The following is a 25,306-nucleotide window of genomic DNA, read 5'->3' as shown; positions in this document are numbered from 1 at the left end:
TCAGGAAAGTGAGGACCCCTAAAACTGAGACTTACCCAGAGTCCCTGGGTTGAAAACTGGCACCCGAACTGAAGAGTTCTGTTCATGAGCTCAGGGCTTCCCTAAGCACACTTGAGGTGCTGAGATGTGTCAGGGTTCACAGGCATAAAGCAGAGCCCAGGCTCACCCCTAATCAGCACCAGGCTCAGAAGATGAAACAGCTGGAACCACCACTTTGAAACCTTTGTAGGAAACACCTGTTCATAAGAACCATCGCTCAAAATCGGGGGAAATTGTGTTGGGTGCCACATTTGTGCATGGTCTTAAGATGCCTTGCACAGATTGCTTATTACTTGCAAAAAAATAAACACTGACCACACAGTATAAAAATTAGATTCCTTGCTCAGGTGATAAAAATGAACAGCATCACTCAGAGTCAGATGGATGTCATGCCTCCAGATATGGTACCCTGAAAAGGACCACTACCATCCATGAAGGTTTCTGGCCAAGAATCCATAATCTCAATCTCAAATCCCAAAGGAGGAATGATTTATTAAAAATGGTTAGGAGGAAAGACTATTCCTCCAAAATCATGAAAGACAAAGACAGACTGTAAATGTTTCAGATTAAAGGAGACTAAAGAGAGTTGATAATTGTATGTAATAGCTGACCATGACAGGAGGAAAAACAATAGGTATTACTGTGTCAAATGATAAAAATTGGAATATAAAAAATAAACTATTACATTGATGTTACGTTTACTGATACTGATAACTATGGCATGGTTACATGAGAGAAGTGTTTTAGAAAACACACACTGAAGTAGTTAGGGGTAAAGGGCCATGATAACCAACTTTCCAATGATTCAGAGAAAAAAATAATGTGTACATGTGGAATAGAGAAAGTGCTGAGAAGATAAAATAATGGATCAATCTGGGCACAGCATGTGGGTGTTCTTTGTACTAGTCTTACTCTTGCAACATTTTTATTTCCAAATCATGTTTTTTAAAATGGGAAAGCACTGCTCCTCACATTTAGACCCTGGCCCAGAGAAACACTGGGGGGAGGGGGAATTGGGTGGGGCTGGCTGAAGTTAGCAGAGACCCAGCACTGCCGGGAGGCAATGCCTCCAGCCCAGCCTCCAGGAAGGGGGCCCTGGAACTGTGTTTGGGGACCTGTGATGCCAATTGCCACCTACCCTCTGCTCCCTCAAGGCCAGCCCTGGAGTTGGCTGCCACACCAACAAACAGGCTTAGGACAGGTAAGTTTCATAAAAAGGAATTTATTGCCAAACTTCAAAAAAGGCGCTTCATAAGCAGAGGACACAGAATGCCTCCTCCCTAGAGAGGTGGTCAAAGCATGGGAACCAGTGGCGTTTGGTCACTGATATGGTCCCAGAGCTACTTGCCCTGCCACTCAACAGAAGAAGAAACTGAGGCCCAATTCCTGACAGCAGATGACTTGGCTAAAGCCCCAGTCAGTCCTGGCTGCTGGTGGGGGAGGCTGTTCCCTGAGGGCAGGGGTCATAAGGTGGTGGGCACCTGATAACATTCTTGCTCTTATACAGAAGAGATGGAGGGAAAGGCAGACTATCATCAGAGGCCAGAGGATGATGAGGATTCATGAACCATGGCATTGCTGCTCACCTCTGCCCCTACCTGGTACAGATCAGAGGAGACCTGCCCCTTCTGATCTCTGCCCACTGCCCTCAAGAACAAAGTGACAGTATAGTAATGAAGACGTCAATCTGCACTGGCAGGTCTCAGTGGGCATGACTGGTGGCTAAGGGTGGGTGGGGGTAGTGGCAGAAGGGCCAGGGCATGCTGCTGTGGCCCTCTCTTCTCTTCTGTAAGCAAAACTGCATGTGAAGAAACCTCCTGGGCTGCCCCGACCCCATGCCCAAGGGCCCTAGTCTCCACCCTCAGTCTACTTACTGCAGCAGGATGAGACTGGATGTGCTCTCAGAGCCAGGCACTATGCGGGAGAGGGCTTGGGAGGGGACCAGGAATGGACCAGGAAGGGAGAAAGGAGAAAATCCTCCTTCCACTACGAAGTTAGGGGGGGCAGCCCACCAGGGGCCTGAGCTGGAGAGGGAAGTGATGTCAGACTCCAGCATGCCCCATCAGTGTGTGAGGAAATGATGGAGACACTGGACCTATTTGATTTGAGGAACCACAGAGACCCAGATAAATCCCATCTGGGGAGGCACAGAAGATGGAGGGGGGTTCTGAGGGCTGACTTATGATAATCACATACAGGTTTTTCTAACGTTGACACTGAGCCACTCAGGGGTTCACCTCTTTGGGAGTGTGCAAGGCTGGACACAGCTAGTCCAGAAGCAAAAACCAAGCTAGAAGACCCCCTGAGTTCCTCTTCTTCCCTGAAATCCTCCAGACCTGTGCCTCCAATTGCAGTTCATCAAAGAGAAGGAGGCTGCAGAAAATGCCCTTGCTTTGCAGAAACATGAACAGGCCCAGAGAGGGGCCACACAGCAAATGACTTCCTCAAGCGGATGGGAAAGCATCTGCCTCAAGAGGCCGCAGCTGAGTCCCAGGTTTCACCCAGCTGAGGGATGATCCTATAGCCTACACCCAAGGCCTCTATTCAGAATTGGTGGAAGAAAGCTGACTTGGAGGCTGTCTGGGAACATCTCGAGATGGGAGGAGGGGCTATAGTGGGGCTCAGCTGTGCTCTATTCAGAAGTCAGGAATGTAAACTACTGGGGGTGGGGAGCAGACATGATGCCACCCCAGAAACCCCAAGAACTGTGCCAAAGCCCTGGGGAAGTTTGGAACAACCACTCAGCACCCAGGGCCTGAGTGTGTGCTCCCAGCCCAGAGCCCCAGATGAGGCCAAGCCAGAGAGACAGACAGTGGTGCTGGTTGGCACCTGGCACCACTGGCCACGGCAGAGTGGGAAGGACACCAGGAGTCTCTTCAGGTCCTGACCAAACCCTGACATGCCCAGTGGCCCTCTATAGCCGAGTTGCACAAGCACATTTCTCAGTAGGGCTGGGCTCTGATGGGGCAGCCAAGAGGACCTGTGCCTCTAGCCCAGCAGGCCTACGGTGCACTTCTCCTGTAGAGGGTCACCAGTTCTTTCCGCTTCTCCCTTAGCCCAGGGGCTTCCTGGCTCAGGTCTCCCAAATCTTTCATTTCCTGCAGGACCTGAGTGGCCTGTCTCAGCTGCTCCACAGCCTGGCTGAGCAACGTCTCAGCACTCACTGGGGGTGGCTCACTGCCCAGCACCTTGTTCAATAGTTTCTCTGTCTGTTCTGAGGCCATCTTCACCTCCAGTTGAGCCCGATACAGCTGTTCCCTGGGCAGCCGAGGATGCCGGGGGCTTTCCCCAAGCAGGTCCCCAAGGGAGGAGCAGCGGGGATGGAACTGAGGTGGCAAGTCCCAGCGGGGGAGTGCTGTGGATGTTGTTGCATCCTCTGGGGCAGTTCCTGGGGTGCCTGTACCCTGGGATGGCTTGGGCTCAGGACCATTATCCACGCCATTCACTGAGAACGGTGCTGAGCCTGGGGCAGAGGACCCAGGGGTCCCAGAACTCTGGGCTGGCTCAGAAGCCTCCATCCCACTCAAGCAGGCTTTCATTTTCTCTGATAAGATCTTGGGTGGGGGTGTAGGGGGCTTCCCTCCCGCCCTGGGGACAGCCTCTGCAGTCTCAGAACAGGGTACCTTGGACAGTTCAGCACTCTCCAGAACAGGGAGCTCCTTGGGTCTGGGGCTCTCCCAGCTCACCTTCAGTTTGTCAGGCAAGATGCTGTTGGGGGGCTGCTTAGAGTCACTGTTCTCCCCCACTAGGATCTCCGAGTCCTCTTGGCTCTCAGGATGGGCTTCAGAGGTGGCTGAGACTGGGGTTGGGGCTCTCTCCCCCGAAGGGGGTTCCATCTTATCACTAAGGCAGCTGGTCTCAAGTGCTGAGGAAGTCTTCGTAGGAGGCATAAGGGGTTGAGGTGTCTCCCACGGCTGGACTGCACTGACATCATTGCTGGGGGCAAACACTGGTGGTCCACTGTCCGGAACATCAAGGTCCAGGCGCAAAAGCCCATCAGAAGCTGCGTTGGCTACCTGGTGGGGGGATGGTATCTGGGTGTCAAACTGGCTGACTGGCCATTGAGTCAAATGTTGGCTCCCCCAAGTCTGAAGTTTATTCACCTCTGCTTCCCATCCTAGAGACCTATGTCCCATCTACCAGTTCTTCTCCAGCCCTTGCCTAACCAGGTGAATGCCAGAGGAACCACTATACCAAATGGGCTTACCTCCCCACCTGACTCTGAGGACCCACAGGGACACCCAGCAGCCCAAGTCATGGGGACCTTCTTAGGGAGCTTCCGAGGCCTTGGAACAGGGCTGACAAGGGGTTTCTCCCAAGCTTCCTCAGATGCTGGGGGTGCTGGCAGGGACCTCACTCCCTTTTACATGCCCCATGTGATCTGGCCAACCTGATCTGAGTCCTTTGGGACCTCACAGAAACATGCCTCCGACACACACACCCTGTGCCTCCCTGGGTTCCTCTTGAGGGCCCGCCTCCAGATCTTCCCCACGGGTGTTCCTGTCCACTCTGCAGCTCCTCTCCTTCAGCTGACAGACAAGAACAGCTGCCTCATCTCAATAACAAATCTTCTGATGGCCCTGGGTTCATCCCTCTCGTGGACCCTGCCCGCTGGGGCATCCACAAATCTCTACACTGACTCCTCTTAGAAAATGTGCTGCAAATATTATCACCTGCCTTTTCCTCATTACTGCCTTGTCAACTGTGGATGCCAACCTGGCTGCTGTTCCCCAGGTTTGGGCCTCTCTCTCTTGAGATTCTTATCAGGGGCACTCTATCACTGATCTGCATTGCCAGTCCTTTTGTTTTATTTTGAAAAAGGGACTCATTAAGTTTGAGGCTGGCCTTGAACTTGTGATATTCCTGCCTTGGGGAATACAACTGCATGCCATTGTACCCATTTGGTCTCTCTTGCTTTCTCTTCCTTGGTTGCTATCTACTGCCCCTCTCCAGCCCTCAAATGTCACATTTGCTGAGGTTCTTTCATGGCATCCAAAATTTGACCCCCTTATCAGCTGCACTGGTCTAAGACCCCCTTACCCCTCACTCTTGCTCATACATTCTCCCAAATTCCCCGTGCCCAGTCTTCAGCCCTTTGATACCACTGACCCCCTTCCTGCTCTGTCCAATTCCAGCATTCAAGCAAGCCCAGGTGGCCCTTGCTTCCCAGTGTCTCCCATGGGCCCTTCCCTTCTCATCCCCACCTGGAGCCTGGGAGACCGCCTCCCCCCATTCTTTCTCTCCCTCAACCCAACCCACCCAGAGGGTCTCAAACTGACCTCTGGATTGTGCCGTCCCATTGTGTCCCCAACTCTTGCACTCAAGGTCTCCACAAATTCCTCCCTAACCCCACCTTCCCGGACCAGGACCAATCTCCCAAGTCAACAGAACCACTTGCACACCTTGAACTGTTCTGCCCCGTGCTCAACTCACACCATTCCCTCTGCCAGAAATCCCATCATTCCAAGTCTGCCAGCTGAAACCCTTGCTGTCCTTCAAGGGTCAGCTCAAATGCCAGTGGCTCCTTCACGGTGCCTCCTGCCCATAACCTCACAGAACTCTCCTCTGTACAAAAGTAGACAGCTGTGCCTGGGGGAGTCTGTGGACAGGTCTATCTTCCAACTGCAAGCTGAGTTCTGAGGGGCAGGGATTAGTCTCGTGCATCTCAGTTTCCCTCTGGCCAATTCTGGCTACCACTACTGTGTAGCCCATAAATGAAAAAGACTTTTGGCTCAGGGACATCTATACCCTGAGCGCATATAGCACAGGAGGCCCCACTGCCCTTCCTGTACATCACTCAGCAAGCCCCAATTCCAGGTGTCCTCAGGAAAGAGACTTCCCCAAGCCTGGCTGCCACTCTAAGGAGTTGGAGCCCCAGGCCCACGTGACCTCCCACCATCCAAACTGAAGACACAGCCTTACCTCCTTCAGGTGGACTCTTGTTGGTGGCCGGCGCCGCTGGCCCCCCCGCACCCGGTCCCGTGTCACATGCTCCAGGACACAGGTCTTGTCCACCTTTACCTGGGAAGGAGAGGAAAGCAGGTCAGCCCCACCAGGCCTTGGGGAGAGTAGGAAACACCCACTGCCCTGACTTAGGAGCAGAGTCTGCATCCTGCATCCTTACTTAACAGGGCTAGCATCCCCCCACTGCCCGTGGTGTCTTGCTGCTTCTGGACCTCTGCTTCTAAGTCTACACTGCCACTAGCAGTCCATCTGTCAAGTCTGGGGCTCTCCTGTTCTCTGCAGCCACCCTCTTTGCCTCAGTCTTCCTGGGCTCTCAGTCCTTATCCGTTAGTCTATTGTAAATACCTAAGCAACCCTGAGGCTGCTACAGGGCTTACCTGGGGAGTGGGAAGTGGGGAGAAGTCAGACCACAATCCCATGGTATCTGCCTTCCAGCAAAGGCCTTCCCTGACCCCTGCCTTTCTCCCAGGTTCAAGGGGATAGCCCAGGAAAGAGTAAGGTCTCTGCCCCTTGAGCCTGAATATCTGGCTTTGAGGGTCAGGAAAGGGGGTCAAGAGCAGCTGGAAAGCCAGAGTAAGATTCATATGGGAACTCTGAACTTTGAACCCTGTGCCTGTGATAGAGTGGAGGCTCAAGCCTGCCTAGAGCTCCAACAGTCTCTGTCCTAAGTGGAGGAGCAAACAGACCCGCTCTGACAAGACTGTGCGTGAGTCCTAGGCCATGGCTCCTGTATCCTCCCCCAACGCCCACCACGTGGCCCATCAACACTCCCTGCAAACAGGAATGCTTGCCCCAGGTAGTGAAGAACTAAGCGTGACACAGTGACATAGGAGAGTACATAGGAGCCGCAGCTGGGAGTCAAGAGGATCTGGATGTCAGCAAGGTCTTGTTTGGGAAGATTTGCTCCCCTCAGGTCTCATCCTCCACAATCCAAGGTAGCACTCAGGGTCATTTTATATTCTTTTAATTTTTTTTTTTTTTTTAAGTTGTAGGTGGACACAATTTATTTTATTTTTATGTGGTGCTGAGGATCACCCAGGGCCTCACACATGCTAGTCAGCGCTCTACCACTGAGCCACAAACCAGTTCCTCAAGGTCATTTTACATCAAATAGCTAAGGATCCATGATGTCAAAGATAAAGACAAATCCTCCCTAAGAGATCCTGGCCTTGTGGGACATGCTGCCCTCCCTGAACCTGACTGAACCTCAGTTGCCACAGTCACTGCTATAGCACAGGTGGCTGAGGTCACTGCAGACAAACAGGGAAACTGAGGGCTGCAAACCAGCCTATAAACCTTGCCCAACTTCATGGGCAAACTGAAAGGGAGCTCTCAAGCTGAGCTCACCCCCAGGCCTCTCTTGCCTGTGTCACCTGCTATTTCCCGTTGAGGTTGGGCTGGAAAAAGTCCATGGCTGCAACCAATTAAATTCTACCATACCACTTATGTGTTTTTTCTTCTTCTTCTTCTTCTTCTTCTTTTAACTGGAGATTAAATCTGAGGCACTTTACCACTGAGCCACATTCCTAGCCCCCTTTTTGACCCACCCCCAGCCCTTTTTGTTTTGAGACAGTCTAGCTAAGTTGCTTAGGGCCTTGCTCAATTGCTGAGGCTGGCCTAAAACTTGTGATCCTCCTGCCTCAGCATCCCACGTCAATGGGATTACAGCTGTGAGCTATCACACCTGGCAATGTATTTCTTAATTTAAAACAAGTTACTTAATTTGTTTATACTTCAGTTTCATCTGTAAAATGGACACCACCACCCACTTTGATGGACTGTTATGAGGGTTAAATGAAGTGTACCCCAAGTGTCCTGGTGCTTGTAGCAGTGACAGAAGTGAGGGGTAGACTGGGGCAAGGTGGGCAGGATCCTCTCCCAGACCACACATGATGGCCACACATGATACACAGGACTGTATCACACCTCATCAAAAGCCTTGTTCTTGCCTCGGCTGATCCCTTCATTGAGGGCTTTGATCCAGGATTCTTTCTCTTCTCCACTGGGTGCCTGGAATTTGATGTCATTGACCTGCAAGGGATGGATGACAGATATTTTATAGAGCTCACATTTAGGGTCACATTTTCATGTCAGAACCCAAGGTCAAACCAAAATGACCCCACATCAGATCTGACATTGGGACTTGAAGGTTAGGGTAGGGAAATAGCAACAGAGAAGGGGCCTTCCCCTGGCCCATAGCTGCTGGAGGCTTGTACTGGCATTAGTCTTATCCTGTGGAAAGAGCTTGAATCTGAACTCCCAAGGCAGCTGCCTGATCTCTGGGCTTCAGTTTACTTTTTGTATTTGTTTTTGTTTTGTTTTGTTTTTTTGGTACTGGAAATTGAACCCAGAGGAACTTTATCATTAAACTGCATCACTGGTCCTTTTAATTTTTTATTTTGAAACAGGGTCTTGCTAAGCTGCTTATGGCTGGCCTCAAATTTGTGATCCTCCTGCCTCAATCTTCCCGAGTCACTGAGATTACAGGCATGCACCACCATGCCCAGCTTCGGTTCTCTTTGTAAAGTAGTAATAGTCCTAGTCTACACCCATGCCAGCCTGAGTATAATGACAGAGGTGACAGGCATAAGGGGTGCCCATAATGAAGTCTCATTGGACCCAGGACCACCCTCAAGCTCTGTAGAGAGCCCCACACCCAATCCTGGCCCCACTGAAAATATGCCCCAACTCCTGAAGTCCCAGGGTCTCCTTTCTGGACTTGAATCAGACCTTAATGAGGTTATTGGGAAGTCAACCCCAAACCCCATCATACAGATGAAGAAACTGAGACTCTGCAGATGAGATGGCACTTGATCCTAAAGTAACCCCTCCTGACTCCCACCTTCTCATCCACATCAATCCCAATCTCTCCCCACTGCAGGCAGGAGCTCTGGAGGGGCAGCTGAGAGCACTGTCCCTACCAAACCTAATGGCTAGAGAGGAGAAGAGAGGAAGGTATAAGGCTGTCCCATGCAGCAGTGAGAGGAACAGAGCTTCCAGGCTGGGTCTTTACCATTTTCAGTTGTCTGACCTTGGATCTGTTTTCTCATCTATAAAAGAGAATACCACCACAATCTGCCTCAGGGAGCTAAGAAGATCATTTAAAATGATATATATATGTAGGACAATACAAATTAAAAATACATTGAGATTTATTATCTGCAGTTCAGAATTGCAGCCTTCAAGAATACAAACAAATTAAAGCCAGAGAGGAAATGGAGAAAAAGGAATATTTTTACACTCTTGATGGGATTGTAAATTAGTACAACCACTATAGAAATCAGTATGGAGGTTCCTCAAAAGACTAGGCCTGGAACACCATAGACTTAGCTATAGCATTCCTCAGTATTTATCCTAAGGAATTAAAGTCATCATACTACATTGATACATACTACCCATGTTCATGACAACACAATTCACAATAGCCAAACTATGGAACCAACCTAGGTGTCCATCAGTGAATAAATGGATAAAGAAAATCTGGCATACATACACGATGGAGTTTTATTCAGTCATAAAGAATGAAATTATGTCATTTGCAGGAAAATGGATGGAACTTGAGAACATTATGTTAAGTGGAATAAACCAAACTCAGAAAGTCAAAGTTTTCTCTCATCTGTGGAAGCTAGAGAGAAAAAAAAGGGGGGAAAAGCAGGAAAGGTGGAATTTCCTAAAATTAGAAGGAAGACCTTCAGAGTAGAGGAAGAGGACTAGGAAGTGGGGAAGGGAATACTGGAAATGAAATTGACCAAATTGCCAGGTGTAGTTTTGCATGCCTGTAATCCCAGCAACTGAAGAAGCTGAGGCAAGGGACTGAAAGTTCAGGACCAGCCTCAGCAATTTAGCAAGAACCTGTTTTAAAATAAAAAATAAGCCAGGTGTGGTGGCACACACCCGTAATCCCAACTACTTTGGAGGCTGAGGCAAGACAATCACAAGTTTAAAGATAGCCTCACCAACTTAGTGAGGCCCTAAGCAACTTAATGAGACCCTATCTCAAAAAAAAAAAAAAAAAAAAGGGTTGAGGATGTGGCTCAGTGCTTAAAAACCACTGGATTCAATCCCTGGTACCAAAAGTCTTCATCGTCACTGTCATCATCATCAAAGTAAAAAATAAAAAAATTAAAAGAACCACGGATGTAGTTCAGTGATAAAGTATCCCCAGGTTTAATTGCTAGGAAGGAAGGAAGAAAGGAAGGAAGGAAGGAAGGAAGGAAGGAAGGGAGGGAGGGAGGGAGGGAGGGAGGGAGGGAGGGAGGGAGGGAGCGAGGAAGGAAGGAAGGGAGGGAGGGAGGGAGGGAGGGAGGGAGGAAGGGAGGGAAAAGAAAAAGAAAAAAATTGACTAAATTATGTTTTGTTTATGTACACATATGCTACAAGGTAGCTCAATGGCTCAATCTTCAGCACAATGGTTCAGTCTTCAGCACAATAAAAAACAAATAAATAAAAGATGTATCTAATTTATATACTCATGTTCACAGCATTATTCACAATAGCCAAAATGTGGAAACCATCCAAGTATCCATCAATAGATCGATGAATAAGTAAAATGTAGTGAATACATACAATGGAGTATTATTCAGCCTTAAACAGGAAGGAAATTCTGACACATACTACATTACAGATGAACCTGGAAAATATTATACTAAGTGAAAGAAGCTAGCACAAAAAGATAATGATTCCACCTATACAAGGTATAAAAGTAGTCAAAAATCATAAAGAAAGAAAATAGAACAGTGTTTGCCAAGAGCTGGTAGAAGAAGAAACAGGGAGCTTAGTGCTTTTTGTTCTTGTTTTTATTTTTTATTTTGAGACAGGGCTTGCTAAGTTGCTGAGACTGCTTCAAACTTGTGATCCTCCTGCCTCAGACTTCCAAGTTGCTGGGATTACTGGCACGTGCCATTACATCTGGCTTCAGCTTGTTTTACAAGATAAAAAGGAGTTCTGGGACTGGGGTTGTGGCTCAGTGGTACAGCACTTGCCTAGCATGTGTGAGGCACTGGGTTCGATTCTCAGCACCACATATAAATAAATGAATAAAATAAAGGTCTATCAACATCTTTAAAAAAAAAAGAGTTCTGGAGATGGATGATTAATGATGGCTGTACTACATTGTGAATGTATTTAATGACACTGAACTAACTGTACTTTAAATGGTTAAGACAGTAAATATTATGTTATGTGTTTTGACCACAAATTTTTTAGATATATCTATAGTACTGAATCTGGAGCTTTGCAAAGTGAAGTAATTCCCTAGTATAGGAATTAATGTGTTGCCTTTCTTCTGGATAAATAGTCCCAATTTTGTCATCTGAAAAATGGGATAACATGTCCTACTACAAAGCACTGCTGAGGGAATTAAACATGATTAAAGCCAGGGGCTGGCACACAGTAGGTATTCAGAAAATAGTTACTGAATGAATAAGCCAGAAAATGAATTGGCCCAAGGTTCCTTCCTTTGCCCTGTTTTTGGGCCACTGCCCACTCTGACCTCAAGATGCCCTAGTTCTTTGTTGGTGGTGGCCAGCCTGCCCATCCCCCGCCCTGGTATTAGATAGCGCCTTTCCTCCTGCCACTCTCCCAGTTATGTAACACACAGTACAGTCGGCCTGGCCCCCTCAGCATCCTCATTATATAACTTCCTCCTGGTCACACAGCCTCCTCCTCATACAGAGCCTGGGTACCCCCCCCTCCTCACCAGCCATAGCCAAATGCTCATTTGCATGACCAGGGTAAATTCAATCCTGGCAGCAGAACCGCAGTTAAGTCAGAAACCCCAGGGCACCTTGGCAACTGCCTCTCAGTCCAGCCATCAGAGATGCTGGAGATCAGGGAGGGACCGTGCTTCATTCAGGGGCTACAAAGGCCACCTAACCCTGTGATGGGAAAGGGGGTCTGGAGCCATCACCTCTGACCCCAGCTGCTGCTCCTATTCAGGGGCTCCAAGCTGGTGACACCCTTGCCTCGTGCAGGCCTTGGCATCACTAAGAGATTGAGAAGAATAAAATGCAAGTCAGTAGCAAGGGAACAAGAGTGGGGCAGGAAAGAGTCAGATGGCTGTCTGTACTACTCTGGGTCTCATGGGGACAAGAACAGACCTATTGGATCTTGCTCACCCTGGAGCCCATTCCCCACTGGCCCAGACCACCAGATGCAGGCTGGTGGGAAGGGGTTTGCTCCCCTGGGAGAGGGAATTCAAGGTTACATGGGACCAAGCTCTACCCTAAGACACCCTGTAATCCTGGCTCAATGAGCCAGGCATTCCACAAGGATGACTAGAATAGAGATGATTAGCACAAATACCAAGAAGTTATGACCTAAAAGGCCACAGGCTACACAGGTCCCTGCCACAAGCCCTTTCAGGAAATCCCAGGAACACTGGCCCTGCTAGGAGCTCAGATGCTAATAAGACTGGCCACAGAATAGGCCCACAAGGCCTGGGGGGAAGGGCAGAATGGCAGAGAGGAAAAGTGGGGGAGGGGGAAAAAGGAGGCAGGAAAGAGGAAAGAACCAAGCTGGCCAAGACCAGCAGGGCAGCAAGGCCCAGCAGTGGCCACCCTGCTTCCTGGCAGCGGCTGCTTGTGACCTCATGGGCAGGGGTGTGGGGATGGAGAGGCAGGGGGAGAGGGGTATGCAAGACACTGGAGTCTTTGTTTATTTGATTAGAGGGGAAAAAAGCGGCCTCAGGACCAGACAGCCAGGGTCACATGACCTTCTGGTCGGCTGGAGGCTGCACTGAGGACCTCAGGAACACCCAGGGCGATGGGAAAGGCAGGAGGGTGGGAGAGCGAGAGGATGCTAGTGGTGCCTTGGGCCAGGTCCGCCATCTGACCCCTGGGGAGCCGCTGCTCAGTATGAGCTAAGGAGGCAAGGGTCAGGGGCCTTGAGCTGGAGCCAGGTCAAACCTTTCCCTCAGGCGGCCACAACCACTTGCTCCACAGCCCCATCTTCCTACAGATTGCCCTGTTCCTAGAGTCACCCAGAGTCAACTTGAACCCTCAGCAGTGTTGGAGAATGGAAGGAGGGTACTGGATGAAGAGGTTGAAAGCGCAGCTGCACAAACAGGCCTCTCTGAAGGTTATGTCCCAACCGGAGCTGAACCCCACCCTCCCAGCCCACCACCAGCTGGTTCTAAAAGCTGGAGAAAGGAGATGGCCCGCAAAACAGCATGCGCAGAGGGCAGAGAGGCAAGCCCTCCCCCCATGCACATACTAAGAGGCACTCACAAAGACCCCAGCAGAACCAAGGCCAGGGAGACACTCGGCCACACATAAGAAAGTATACACACATGTACCAGACACACAGGCACAGACCTTCACATACATGGTACTCTGCATCTCAATCACACACACATACAGCGACCACTTGGAGCGACAGGGTACGGGCTGAAAGATCCAGAGCCTGAAAAGATCAAAATGTGATCCTCTTTTCCTCAAAGAGCCTTAAGCAGATGTTAGGTGAACCCGGGTCCAGCCACATGAATCCTCAGGACACTAAACCTGACTCTGCCCTGGAGCACATCCTCCAACTCCCTGCAGTCAGAGGTCCACAGCCCAATCCAGGGCAGTCTTGCTTGCTTCTCTGCCCCTCCCACTGCAGAGTAGGACAAAGGGTTAATAAGTAAAGCATCAGGGTCTCCTCCTCTTCCAGGGTTCAAGGCCCCAGGACTACAGAGGACTGAGTTCCTGACCCCTAAAACTGGAAGAGAAACAGAATGGCCTCCAGCAGGCCCAGATGAGACCTACTCCCCAGCAGCCAGCCTCTGTGACTCAGTCCCACTCTGCAAGGCTCCACATGACATGCAGAGGTTAGGGTGAGGTGTGGTGAGAGCTGATGAGAGCTGGCAAGAGGTGCTGCGCACACCAGCCTCAAACCCCAAACCCCCTCCTTAACACCTGTGAAACTGCACCAGGTGTCAACACCCACCGGACTCCCAGCCAGAGAAGAGCGGTGCAAACAGTAAACTTCATCTGTGCACAGAGCAGGTCCCAGGGAAAGACTCTCTCAGGCAAGAGACTTTCCCTAGCTACAACCAAGAAAGGCAAGGGTAAGGGGAGGAAACCTGGAGACTATGGGCTTCTTAGCTCTGGGCCCAGATGAAGGGGAGGCTACATCCTTACTCCTATCTGACTGAGGTACAGGCCTCACCCACAGCTCTCCTGCCTTAGCCCTGGGCCTTCAGTGAGTTCAGGGTGCAAAAGAAGGCCAAGGGCCCGTCTCCCAGTGACTACTTCCAACCACAGCCTGAAAGAGGAAGAGGAAAGGAGAGCTCTCAGTAGAGACCCAAGTACATCTCCCATTGACCAGAGGCTGGGGATCCTCCGAGACAAAACGAGCAGGTCTAACCTGTCGCAGCCACTGAGTTTGGGCCTCAGCCATCTCAACAGAAAACCTGCAGGCTGCTTCTCAAAGCCCAGACTGCTTTAGCCAGGGGTGATCTTCCCAAGTAGAATCTGGCCCAGAGGGAGGCAGGAAGAAGTAGGCATATCCCTACCTTGTTCCCTGGGGATCTCAGCAGGATAAAGCGGTGTTTCCGCTTGAGAAGGGCACGGAGGTCCTGGCACTTCTCATAGCTACCCAACTCTACAGTCTCCACACACTTCTGCTCATCCTAGGGAGAAAGAAAAAAGTGACATGAGCTGATGAGAGCCAAGCCCACCAAGGCCATCAAAACCCAGGCCATGCCCAGATCCTGATTCCACTCAGGAAGGACATCACATCACCAAGTTGTGGTACTCAGACTCTGGCAAGTGGACAATACTCGGTATGTGTTGACTGGAGGGAAGCCCTCAAAGCTTACTGTTCAGGTAAGAAATGGGGCCCCCAGCACAGGGTTGGGTATTTATCTAAGGCCTAAATCCAGTGGCATAAAGCCAGAGGAGGAAAAGGAATGGCTGGAAAGGCTTAGAAAAGTATGTGTGGGGCCTATGCAGGCCCAGAGGCCAGGCAGAGATTTGTGGAAGAGGTAGCCTTGGAAAAGGGATGCAGGGTGGGATGTCACAAAATTGGGAGAAAGAAGACTTTTCAACTCAGCAGTGATCCTGTGTTGGCTCCCCAACTTGGCATTTTCCTCTGCTGATCCCTGGCTGGGGAGATGGCCCCTCATCCCAGGCTGCAGGTCATGCACAAAAGAGAGGGCAGAGCTCATTCAAAAGCATCCTACTCTGTCCCCTTGTGTGCCAGTCTGAGGCCTCATTGCTAGGCTAATGCCCAGCCTCTAACACTGTCCACACTGCCTTTTTGCCCACCAGCCCTGACACTTAAGGGTTTTCTCCACAGGCTCTACCCATTAGGTGCCTCTCCAGCAAGATGCCTGGGACAAGGTCTCCCTCAATGGTGGTCAACTGGTCCCTCTTCCAGGGAAGACCCAGCTAAACAACTTCCTGGGAAGCAGAAACAGGCTCTTTGGGGAAGACCTGGAGACTGGATGACCAGTTAAGGAAACTTGCTGATGTCCAACACTTAGTGAACACGTTTGCCTCCCTGATTCTCCAGAGTCACCTAAGAACCCTCAACGTCTAGAGCTGCCAGACACAGTGGTGCCCATAATCTTAGCATGGGAGGCTGAGACAGGAGGATCACAAGTTTGAGTCCAGCCTGAGCCATTCAGTGAGGCCCTAAGCAACTTAGTGAGACCCTGTCTCAAAATAAAAAATAAAAAGGTCTGGAGACATGGCTCAGTGGTTAAGCACCCCTGGGTTCAATCCCTGGTACCTCTGTATCTGCCTCATTTGACAGGTGAAGAGAATGAGAATGAGGCCTGGAGATGAAGAGATCTGCCTTAGGGACACGAACCTAGACCCACATCCTGACCCCAGGCTAGGGTCAACCTAGCATACTACATTCCTCCCAACCTCAGTCAGTGGCTAGATCAGTTCCTTCTCAATAGGTTGCTCTCTACTAGTGCCCTCCCAATGTGGCACCTAGGCCTGCAGCACTGGCATCACTGAAGAACTCGCTAGAAATGCAAATTCTTGGGCCCCATCGTTAATGAATCATAAACTTAGGGGCACAGGCTTGACAATCTGAATTTTAACTAGGCCTCCAGGAGACCTTGACATATAAGAAGTTTGAGAACTACTGATTCACACCAAAGGTTCTCAATTTTGGAGCTATGAAAAACCCCAACAACCAGGCAACATTCCAGACCAATGATATCAGGATCTCATGGGGTGAAGCCCAGATCTCAGTACTTTTGAAAGCAGATGACTGTACAAACAGGTGGACAATCACTGTTTTGCTCTCTTCTGCCTCTAAGGGTAAGGGGACTAGAAGCCAGCACTACCTGATCTCTCCATCTGGGTTCAATCAGGTATCTTTTCCCATTTGTGCTTCCATACATCTCTTTCCAACCCCTAAACTTCAATCCTTTTTAGGTTCCTCCATGAAACCCAAGGGCCAGAAAAAACCTCTGGGAAGTTCCCTTGCTGTTCCCTACAACCCCCTAAGCATTGGTGTTCTCCCTCCTTTGAACTCTCTCATCACTTACATCTTGAGGCAGGAAAATACCTACAAAGCAGTGGGGTGCAGTTACCCCACTAGGTGCTGAGGGCACTGAACCTGGCCATGAAGAAGCACAGTCCTATCTCACTGCTCAGCCGTCTTGCTCTACCCTATTCTGTGTGTCTACCTCCTTTCTGTCCCTCCCTTCGTGCTCTCTAAGAGGCAGCCCTTGAGAGGAACATACATAGGACCAGTGTGGTACAATGAGTGCTTGGTTCAGAGTGAGACCCCAGGAAGTCTCCTCCTCCCTGGGGATCCAAGAGGGAAGCTCCAGTGAGAGTAGCTCACCTGCCTTTGTGTCCACAGGCCTCCCCACCTCAGCAACCATTGGTCAAACACACCCTCCTCTGCCTGGGAATAAAATGTCAGTCCATCTCTGCCACCCAACTCCCTGTAACTGCCTGTCCTGGGTCTCTTCCCATGCTGAAATGCTGAATCATCTCGATCCTTCTGTAGCTCAGGAAAAAAAAGAATAAAGCAGCAGGCACTGGGCGGGGGCAGAATCTTTGGAACGTCAGCCTCTGCCAGTAAAGAAACAGTCAAGAGCCATCCATACTCTTCTGGTTCCTTATATCAGAAAGAGAAATTGAGCTATTAAGCATTTTTCAATTCCTATTCCTGGGCCAAGCTCACCCCACCCCTGCTAAGTTCTTGAAAGTACATTTAAGTTTTTAATAGTGATCTTTTTTTTAAAAAAGTATCATTTGGATTTTTCATGTTTGGGGGACACGAAATCCTTCCTGCTTCCCAGGCATGTCCAGATGTAGAGAGTGAGTCCAGGACAAGTCTGGCAGTGCCTGATGGCTTGACAGCTAAGAGACTGTCACTCAACTCTTGCAGCAGCTGGCACTGGGGGAAGCTGAGACAACCTCTTTATTTATAAAAATATCCCTCTGCTGCCACATTCTCAACCGTGGCACATCCTAATTTGGTCAGAGCCACAGTACAGAACATCTGGGGGACTGTCTGAACACACTTATCTCCTTGCTCTCTTTCCACTGCTTCTCTGATACCTCAAATCCAGGAGCCTAGGGACTCAGGACAGGCAAGGTGATTCTCAAAGGCAGCTCCTTTAAATGCTTAGATCCAGGTTGCTCAGTTTTTATGGACCTGGGCCAATTATGAATTTACTAGGATATCTTAAGGGAGGTTGAGAGAGACTGATAAGGAAAAGAGACAGGCTCCCCCTTCTGCCCTCATGTATTCCAGCTGTCATATGGTGGATGGGCCCTCTGATAGCCTCAACTCAGAACCCAAACAGCATCTGTAAGGAAAAGCCACCTTTCTTCCCGAGTCTTCACTGGAGCTTTATTGACTCTTAACACACAATTTTAGTATCCTTGGTTGTCCAAATCCCAAGCCTGCTAAAACAAGGAGGGGCACGAGATTCTGAAGTGGGAAAATGTGAGGACTGTGGGAGGCACTACCAGAAAGTTGCAGGCAGCAGCTTGAAGTTAAAGGAGAAAGAAAAGCTAAAAGTTGAGTCTGATGGTACAGAACAGACTGACAGGGTTTACTTGCTGGGATCTCCTGATGGAAAGGGCACTGGATTTAGTTCTAGACCTGACTCCTCCATTCACTGTGAGATGCTGAATTCACTGTCATCTTGTCATTAACATTAAATTCTGTAAAATATAAATGATGACCACTCTTATTTCCACTGTGAAGAGAGGTATGTAAGAGTTCCAAACAAGTAAGAAGTATTAATTATTACTTCTCTAACTATCTCTGAATGGTTTTCTGGAACATTCACTTATATGGAACTTTGCCCAGAGACAGGAGAAGTTCAGTACACAGGCCTACAGTTGAGGAGACTGAAACTAGTTGCACAAATAGTTCAAAAGAGTTCTCATCCAGGAACCCTAGAGGCATCTTCCCCATATTACACACGGAGGCCTAGAAGAGACTGGGCACAGCAAGTCAAAAGTGAAGGCGGTCTCCTAGCCCCAGGCCCAGGATCCTCCTGCTAGTCTGGGCTGCCCTTACTTTGCCTCCTGCCCCAGAAGTCCCAATGTCAGGGCCATAAAGGGCCTCACCTCGTTCTCGTAGACCAACAGTTGGGCTTGGCAGAGGAGCAGGTAGCGGTCTTTCCAGAGCCCCAGGAGGCCCCCACTGCTCTTCTTGATCCAGCCAGCCTTGTCTGCTGTCCGAGTTCCCCGAGGCTTCTCACTCCCCTCCTTCAAGCCCTGTAAAACAGCACCAGGACATGCCATGAGGGTTGCTACCACATAGTCTAAAGGCCAACCAAGAGATGTATGTCTGTGCTGAGCATCTAATAACATCATCCTATGTGACGTTCCCCACAACCTCCAAGGCAGATATTCTTAACCAATATCAGAAATAACAGTAATAATAGCAATTACCACCTTTCATTGAACCACAGTATCACATTTCACACAATCTCATTTCCCTTTTATAACTACCCTCCAAGGTAGTAGTATCATTATCCACATGTTATAGCAAACTGAAGCTTAGAGAAAATAGATGACTTGCCAGAGTCCCACAGCCAGAGGGACAGAGCCAGAACTTAAAGTACATTGCTGGGTGCAGCGGTGCATGCCTGTAATCCCAGTGGCTCAGGACCTTAAAGCAGGAGGATCACAAGTTCAAAGCCAGCCTCAGCAACTTAGTGAGGCCCTATGCAACTTAGTGAGACCCTGTTTCAAAATAAACAAAGGGGGATAGGGATATGGCTCTGTCGTTAAGTGCCCCTGGGTTCAATCCCTGGCACCAAAATTAAAAAATTAAAAAATAAGAATAAAGGAAGTCTCTATAACCCATGTTTTACTCATTCGACCCTTCAATCCCCATGTGTTCATTCAACAGTCAACACATGTTGCACTGAGTGCTGATGTCATGGAAGAAAAAAAGTAACACAGTTTCTGTTCTCATAGGGCTCACAGCAGGGTGAAGAAGAGCTGAACAAATAAACACCCAGACACAAACACATTGGCCAGTGTGAAATGGTATAAAGGACAGAAACAGGGGCCAATGAGAGGACAGAGGGACCTGGTCCATGTTGGTTGGGGTGGCCCACAGAGGCCTCCTAGAACACAGAATGTTTAAGTAGAAATTGGAAGAGTCGCAACCTCCCTCTCCAGCCCACTTTGCAGCCCTAGCTTCCTGCCCCCAAGAAGGAGGCTTCTCTGCCTCATCCCCACCCCAGGCCAGGATCATAGGGCAACCACCCCACCTGGTTCCAAGAACTCTTCTTTCAACCACAGTTTGTACAGGAGTTAATTTCAAGACTTTCCTATGGATAGGGCAGCCACATTGTACTCTTGGGCCATCACTGACATCTTATACCCCATCCATTACTTGCTTGGGTGCCTGGGTGCCAGGTACATGCCTACCAGATAGGGCTGGATTCACCTCTGGGTCCCCAGCACTCAGCCCTTTCTTTTACACATACTGGAGTCTCAAGAAATATCTGTGAAGCCAGGTATGGTGGCACATGCCTGTAATCTCAGCGGTTCAGGAGGCTAAGGCAGGAGGATCGAAAGTTCAAAGCCAGCCTCAGCAACTTAGCAAGGCCCTGAGCAACTTAGAGAGACCCTGTTTCAAAATAAACAATAAAGGAAATGGGGATGTGGCTCAGTGGTTAAGTGCCCCTGGGTTCAATCCCAGGTACCAAAAAAAAAAAAAGTACTTCTAAGTAATAAGACCCCAAGAGGGCAGAAATTTCTGTTTTGTATACTGCTGTCCTCAGTGCCTAGACAATGCTTGCCACACAGTAAGTGCTCAATAAATATTTGTTGCTAACTGAAGATGATAAGGCATATAAAGTAGTTTCTAGGATATCCTAAATTTGTAAATGACAGCTGTCATTCATGTTATTACTGTTGTCATTGCCATCTCCTCTAGCTCTGAGGGACCTTTTCCGTGGCTCTGGTTTCTAATTCTGGACAAGGCCTTTCTGGACTAAAGCTGCTGGCCTTGGATCTCCAGAAGCCCCAGGAATGTGGGGAGACCCTCATGGTCTCTTTGAAGAGAAATGGAGCAAGTGGGAAAATCTTCCTGGATGCAGGAATGAGAAAGTGGGAAGCTGGCCAGTTATAAGCCACCCTGTCCAGGGTAAGAGGAGACTTCAGGGCCCTTTGACAAGAAGTGAGACATTCACTGGCTATGGTGGCACATGCCTGAAATCCCAGGGACTCAGGAATTTGAGGCAGGAGGATCACAAGTTCAAGGTCAACCTAAGTAACTAAACAAAACCCTAAGCAACTTAGAGAGACCCTGTCTCAAAATAAAAAGAGCTGGGGATGTAGTTGAGGGGTAAAAGCACTCCTGGGTTCAATTCCCAGTATCAAAAAAATTAAAAAATAGATAGAAGGGGGAGGCTGTACCATACTATCATGCACCCAAACTTTGCCTCCCACAATATAACTGTTACATATTCAGCCCCCACAGACTATGGAACCCCCCCCAGGAGCTAAGCCCCCTAGTGACCCTGGCAGACTGATATAGGGCCCAAGGCTGGAAGGGAAGAACTGGGAAATACACACTCATAACCCTCCTATCAGCAACGACAGCACTGCTGGCCAGCTCCTGGACCCTCCAGGATGGGCATTCTTAGTATGGGTGTGTATCTGTGTCTTTCTCTTTCTCTCTTTCCCTTTTGTGGTATTGGAGATTAAATCTAGGGGTCCTCTACCACTGACCTATCTCCTCGACCCTTTTTATTTTGAGACAGGGTCTCACCAAATTGCCCAGGCTGGCCTCAAGTTTATAATCCTCTTGCCTTAACCTTTTCAGGGAGCTCACCCACCACCATGAGATCTCACATCTCTTTCTTAACTCACTGCATTTATGACCTCCCCTGCCTGCCTCACAAGAAAATTTCCTACCAGCTGGAAGTTCTAGGGCCCAAGGCTGGAACCTTGTTCCTTGATCACTGTCACTTCTTGCATGGGTGTAACATACCAGTGCCCATGAATACAACAACTAGATTAGCTAGAGAAGTAAGTCCAAGGCCTAGAAGGATGGGTGGGACCAGAATAAGAACTGGGCAGGAGGGCTCTTTGGGACAGGGGAGTGGACAATAGAGGGGCTGCAGATGGTGTGAATCAAAGCCCAGTCATCCTACAGGAGGCCTGGCTGGAGGCCATGTTCCTACTTGTCTCCACCCTCCATCCAGTCCCTCAGACCTCCCTCCCATTAGAGGGCCTGGCTATGACCCAGTAAGTTTTAACAAGGGGCCCCTCCCCTTGGCAGGGTTCACAGGGGAGGTTTTGTCAGCTCAGCCCAGTTTCTCGGCCTCCTCTCCTCTTATTGACCAGCTGACCACTGTTCCCATTTTGCCCTCTCCCCTCCCATCCATCCTCACCCTGGCCCTCTCCTGCCTACTGTAAGTAGTTCCTGAGGCACCCTGGACACCAGCCTGGCTTCCCTGTATCTGACATGGGAAGATGTCTGGGTCATTCATTAAAAAGAAAAAAAAATAAAAAAGAAAAAGAAAAAAAAAAAGCCAGGTCACCCTGACCCTGTGCACAGAAGACAAATGGAAAGCCACAGCAAAGTTATGACAGAGACAGACCAGAAGAAACCATGTTGGCACCTCACAGCACAGGCAGCTTATGACAACCTTTGCCCTCAGACTAAACCCAGTAATGCTCTGGTCAAATTGTACTAAGAACCCACCATGTCAGAACCCTGTGATGGAGAAATCAGAGAAGAAGCAGTCTGCTGGGGGCAAAGCAGACCCTGAATAAGGAAGTCTCTAGTTTGAGGGCTAGGTGGTTATCCCCTGCTTGAGGGGCTCCTGTCTATTGGGAAAGACATCACATTTACCCACAGGGTTCCCCCAGTTGGGCTAAGGCCTTGGGTCAGTCTGGGCAGCCCTTGAAGAAGGCAGGAAGTGGGTAGGGTATTGGGCCAGGTACACCCTGGTCCAGAGAAGGAAAGGAAAAAGAACACTAAAGACCCTAAACTCTCAACCCCTTCCCAACCAGAGAGTGAAAGTACAGCCTCTGTAAGGGCAAGACAGTAGCCCAATGTTACAAAACCAGGGCTGGGACAAGACACTGCTCCATCTTATCTCAAGATGGGAAAGGACAAGTGGGCATCCTGGAGCCAGGGAAAGGCATGACGGTGGGAGGGCAGTGGGATAGAGCCTGAGGGCAGACACAGGAAAACCTAGATCCAAGGTTTCCAACCTTACTCCAGTGACAACAACAACACTTCCACTGATATTTGCACATACATCATCACATTTATAGATCACACACCCCTCTTATTTTATAGATGGGGAAACTGAGAGCCAGAGAATACAGGTGGGCAGCTAACTCAGTGCCCAGCTACCACTTCTTCACCAAGCCTCAGTCTGACAGGAACTACAAGCCCACGGAACAGAGGATGTCACTGAGGCTGAGGGGGTTTGGCCCCAGAGTGGCTAGGGCAAAGGAAGGAAGCTCAAAGCTAACAGAGCTAAAAGCAGCCATGTGGAAGTGAGGTGATGAGATGGCCTGAGGTCATGAGGCAGAGCAAGCAGGTTACTGTGATCTAGGAGGAGTTTTGGAGAAACAAAGATGGATACTGAGGCCTAGAGAAATGAGGGGAAGCTACTGGAAGAAGTAGAAAGGAAGGAGAGGGAGGCAATGAGGCAGGCAATAGGGAGGTCTTGCCTGTGTGGGTGAGGTTTTGAGGTCAGGGAGGAAGTAAAGCAGGCAAGACTTAGGCAGCCCAGATACTCAAAAGAACTTTTGGTATCTGGAAGTCAGAAAGTATCAATGTCAGAGATTAAGAACCAGAGGGAGCACAGGGCTGGGCTGAGCCCAGGAAGCCCCAGGAGAACTTCCTTTAATTGGGGGCCAGAGCATATCAGGAGATGGAGTAATCCTGACCCACATCCTCTGGGAGCAGGGGAGGGGCCTCGGTTAGAAAGCCCAGTCTTCCCAGCAGGAGCCCAGGGCAGTCAGCAGCCCCACCCGTGACAGCAAGAAACAAACCACAGCTAATCACAGTGGTCTGACTTTGCCCCTTACCTCAACCCACTAGAAGAGAAGGGACCACGATCATATCGATAGGAGTGGGGGAGGCTAGGCCCTATATTTTATAGAAGAGGAAATGCAGGCTGAGAGGGGAAGTGACTTATCTATCATCCCACAGAAATGGAGGGCCTGGACTGGAGGGAACAGCCAGCCTAGCTGCCCCAGAAAAGTGGCTTTAGCAAGTAGGGAGGTGGTCACCAACAGGGACACAAGTATCCTAGTCCACTCAGGGCTCCCCAATAGGCCAGTTATCACAAGAAGGAAAGCTTCCTCTTTCCTCTCCTCCCATTCAGGCAAAAACACATCACCTTCCCTTGGGCTGGGAGGAGCAGAAGCTGGGAAACCTCAAAGGGTAAGAAATAAAGTCATCTTCTTATTCATTCTACAGGCACACATTAAATACATGGTGTGTGCTGAACCCTTGGATGACCAGGTTGCTGAGAGAAAGAATTTACATGCACAGGGCAGAGGTCACAAAATTACCAGACCCCACCCCAGACCAGGAGTGTCCGGAGAGGGTGGAGGGAGGCTCAAGGGCTATTGCTGGTCCAGCCTTCAGCTCTTCCAGGAATTAGTCCTTCCAGGGATGTGGGGAAGGTAGGTCCTCAGTTGGTGTATCCTCAGATTGATGTAGAGCAGGGGAAGAGGAGTAGGGAAAGGGAACTCACGGGGACTTACACAAGGGAAAAAAAAAAAATTCTTCAGGCTTCCTGCCACCGGACACGGTTGTGGCCTCAGATTCCTTGAAACAGGGACCCCGGAATCTACAGGACCTCCCTTCCCCTATCGCACACACGTACAGGGTCTGGTCCCCTCTGGATCCGACCTGATCGGCACGCGAAGTCAACAGTAACGGGGTTCGAAGACAGCAACCCAGGCCACTTTTAAGAGGTCTTTAAACTCGCTGGAGCCTCAGTCCCCCGGTCAATTCAATGGGAACAGTAACAACGAGAATTTCTCCACAGCTGGCAAAGCCAAAGACATAATAAAAGAGGATGAGGTCTAAAAAGTGGGGGACGCGGCCCCCTACCCTCGCCGCTGCTCCATCTGCTTAGGCTCTGCCTGGGGGTAGGAAAAAGAGTGGGAGTGGGGACCAGTGGGAGTGGGGCGGGCAAGAACGAGGGCCTGAGCCCGGGACCCCAACCCCGTTAGGGGCTCGAAGACCCCAGCCCAGACCCCGCCTGGCCCAACCCTCACCTCCTCCTCCATGGCGAGTCCGCTGAGGTCCGGCCACTCCGCCGCTCACTCCCCGCTCCTCGCGGGCTTCGCCAGCTCCATCTACTCGGGGCCGGGCGGCGGCTTTCTACATTCTGTCCCGCCCGCCGCCGGGGGCCCAAGAAACTTCGGGGGGCGGGGCCGGGGGCGGGGAGAGGCTTCCGGGGGCCGAGGGCGGGGCCGGAGAGGGAAAGGGGCGGGGCCGGCGGAGGAGCCAGGGCGGAGCCTGGGCAGGACGGGGCGGGGGCTTGGGGACCGAGCCGAGCAGCCCCGGTGGAGATGGAGCCAGAGGAAGAGGGCGGGACTGGGCGGAAAGAGGTTTCCCCGACGAGCGGAGGGCGGGGGCCTGGGAGCGGCTATAGAGTGCTGGGGATGCGGCCAGGGGAGAGGGAGGGGACTTCCGGCCCAGGGGCGGAGGCGAGGGATGCGGGCGGGCGGGGCGGGGCGGGGGTGGACAGAGAGCGCCCTAAGTGTTGGCGGGCGGTTGACATTGAGCTCTCCTGACCAAGTGGGCTGGGGTTGCGGGACTGAACCCAGCTACCCTGGGAGGCCCAGAAATGAGTGAACCTCCTCTTTCTTCCCCGACGCCGGAGCAG

General features: G+C 50.2%; 1 protein-coding gene across 1 annotated transcript; it reads right to left on the bottom strand.

The window, feature by feature from the left end:
* Window positions 1-1,244: 1,244 nt before the first annotated feature.
* Window positions 1,245-24,842, bottom strand: PLEKHO2 (pleckstrin homology domain containing O2). The gene is made up of 6 exons (XM_079125698.1): window positions 24,693-24,842; window positions 18,543-18,692; window positions 14,498-14,614; window positions 7,930-8,034; window positions 5,962-6,060; window positions 1,245-4,055 (listed from the first exon to the last, which is right to left on the bottom strand). Exons 1-6 carry the CDS (start codon window positions 24,702-24,704, stop codon window positions 3,042-3,044), a joined length of 1,497 nt encoding a protein of 498 aa, XP_078981824.1. The 5' UTR covers window positions 24,705-24,842; the 3' UTR covers window positions 1,245-3,041.
* Window positions 24,843-25,306: the final 464 nt, after the last annotated feature.

Source organism: Sciurus vulgaris (assembly GCF_902686455.1).
Source record: "Sciurus vulgaris genome assembly, chromosome: 2".
Classification (NCBI taxonomy): domain Eukaryota; kingdom Metazoa; phylum Chordata; class Mammalia; order Rodentia; family Sciuridae; genus Sciurus; species Sciurus vulgaris.
Note: the sequence above shows the minus strand (reverse complement) of the source record. Positions and strands in the feature narration are given on the sequence as shown.

Excerpts from the sequence above, each read along its gene's own strand:
- PLEKHO2 (XM_079125698.1), bottom strand. Across the intron at positions 6,061-7,929 it reads AGAACAAGGCTTTTGATGAG|GTAAAGGTGGACAAGACCTG; the intron begins GTGTGATACAGT and ends TCTCCTTCCCAG. Across the intron at positions 4,056-5,961 it reads CAAGAGTCCACCTGAAGGAG|GTAGCCAACGCAGCTTCTGA; the intron begins GTAAGGCTGTGT and ends TCCCCCCACCAG.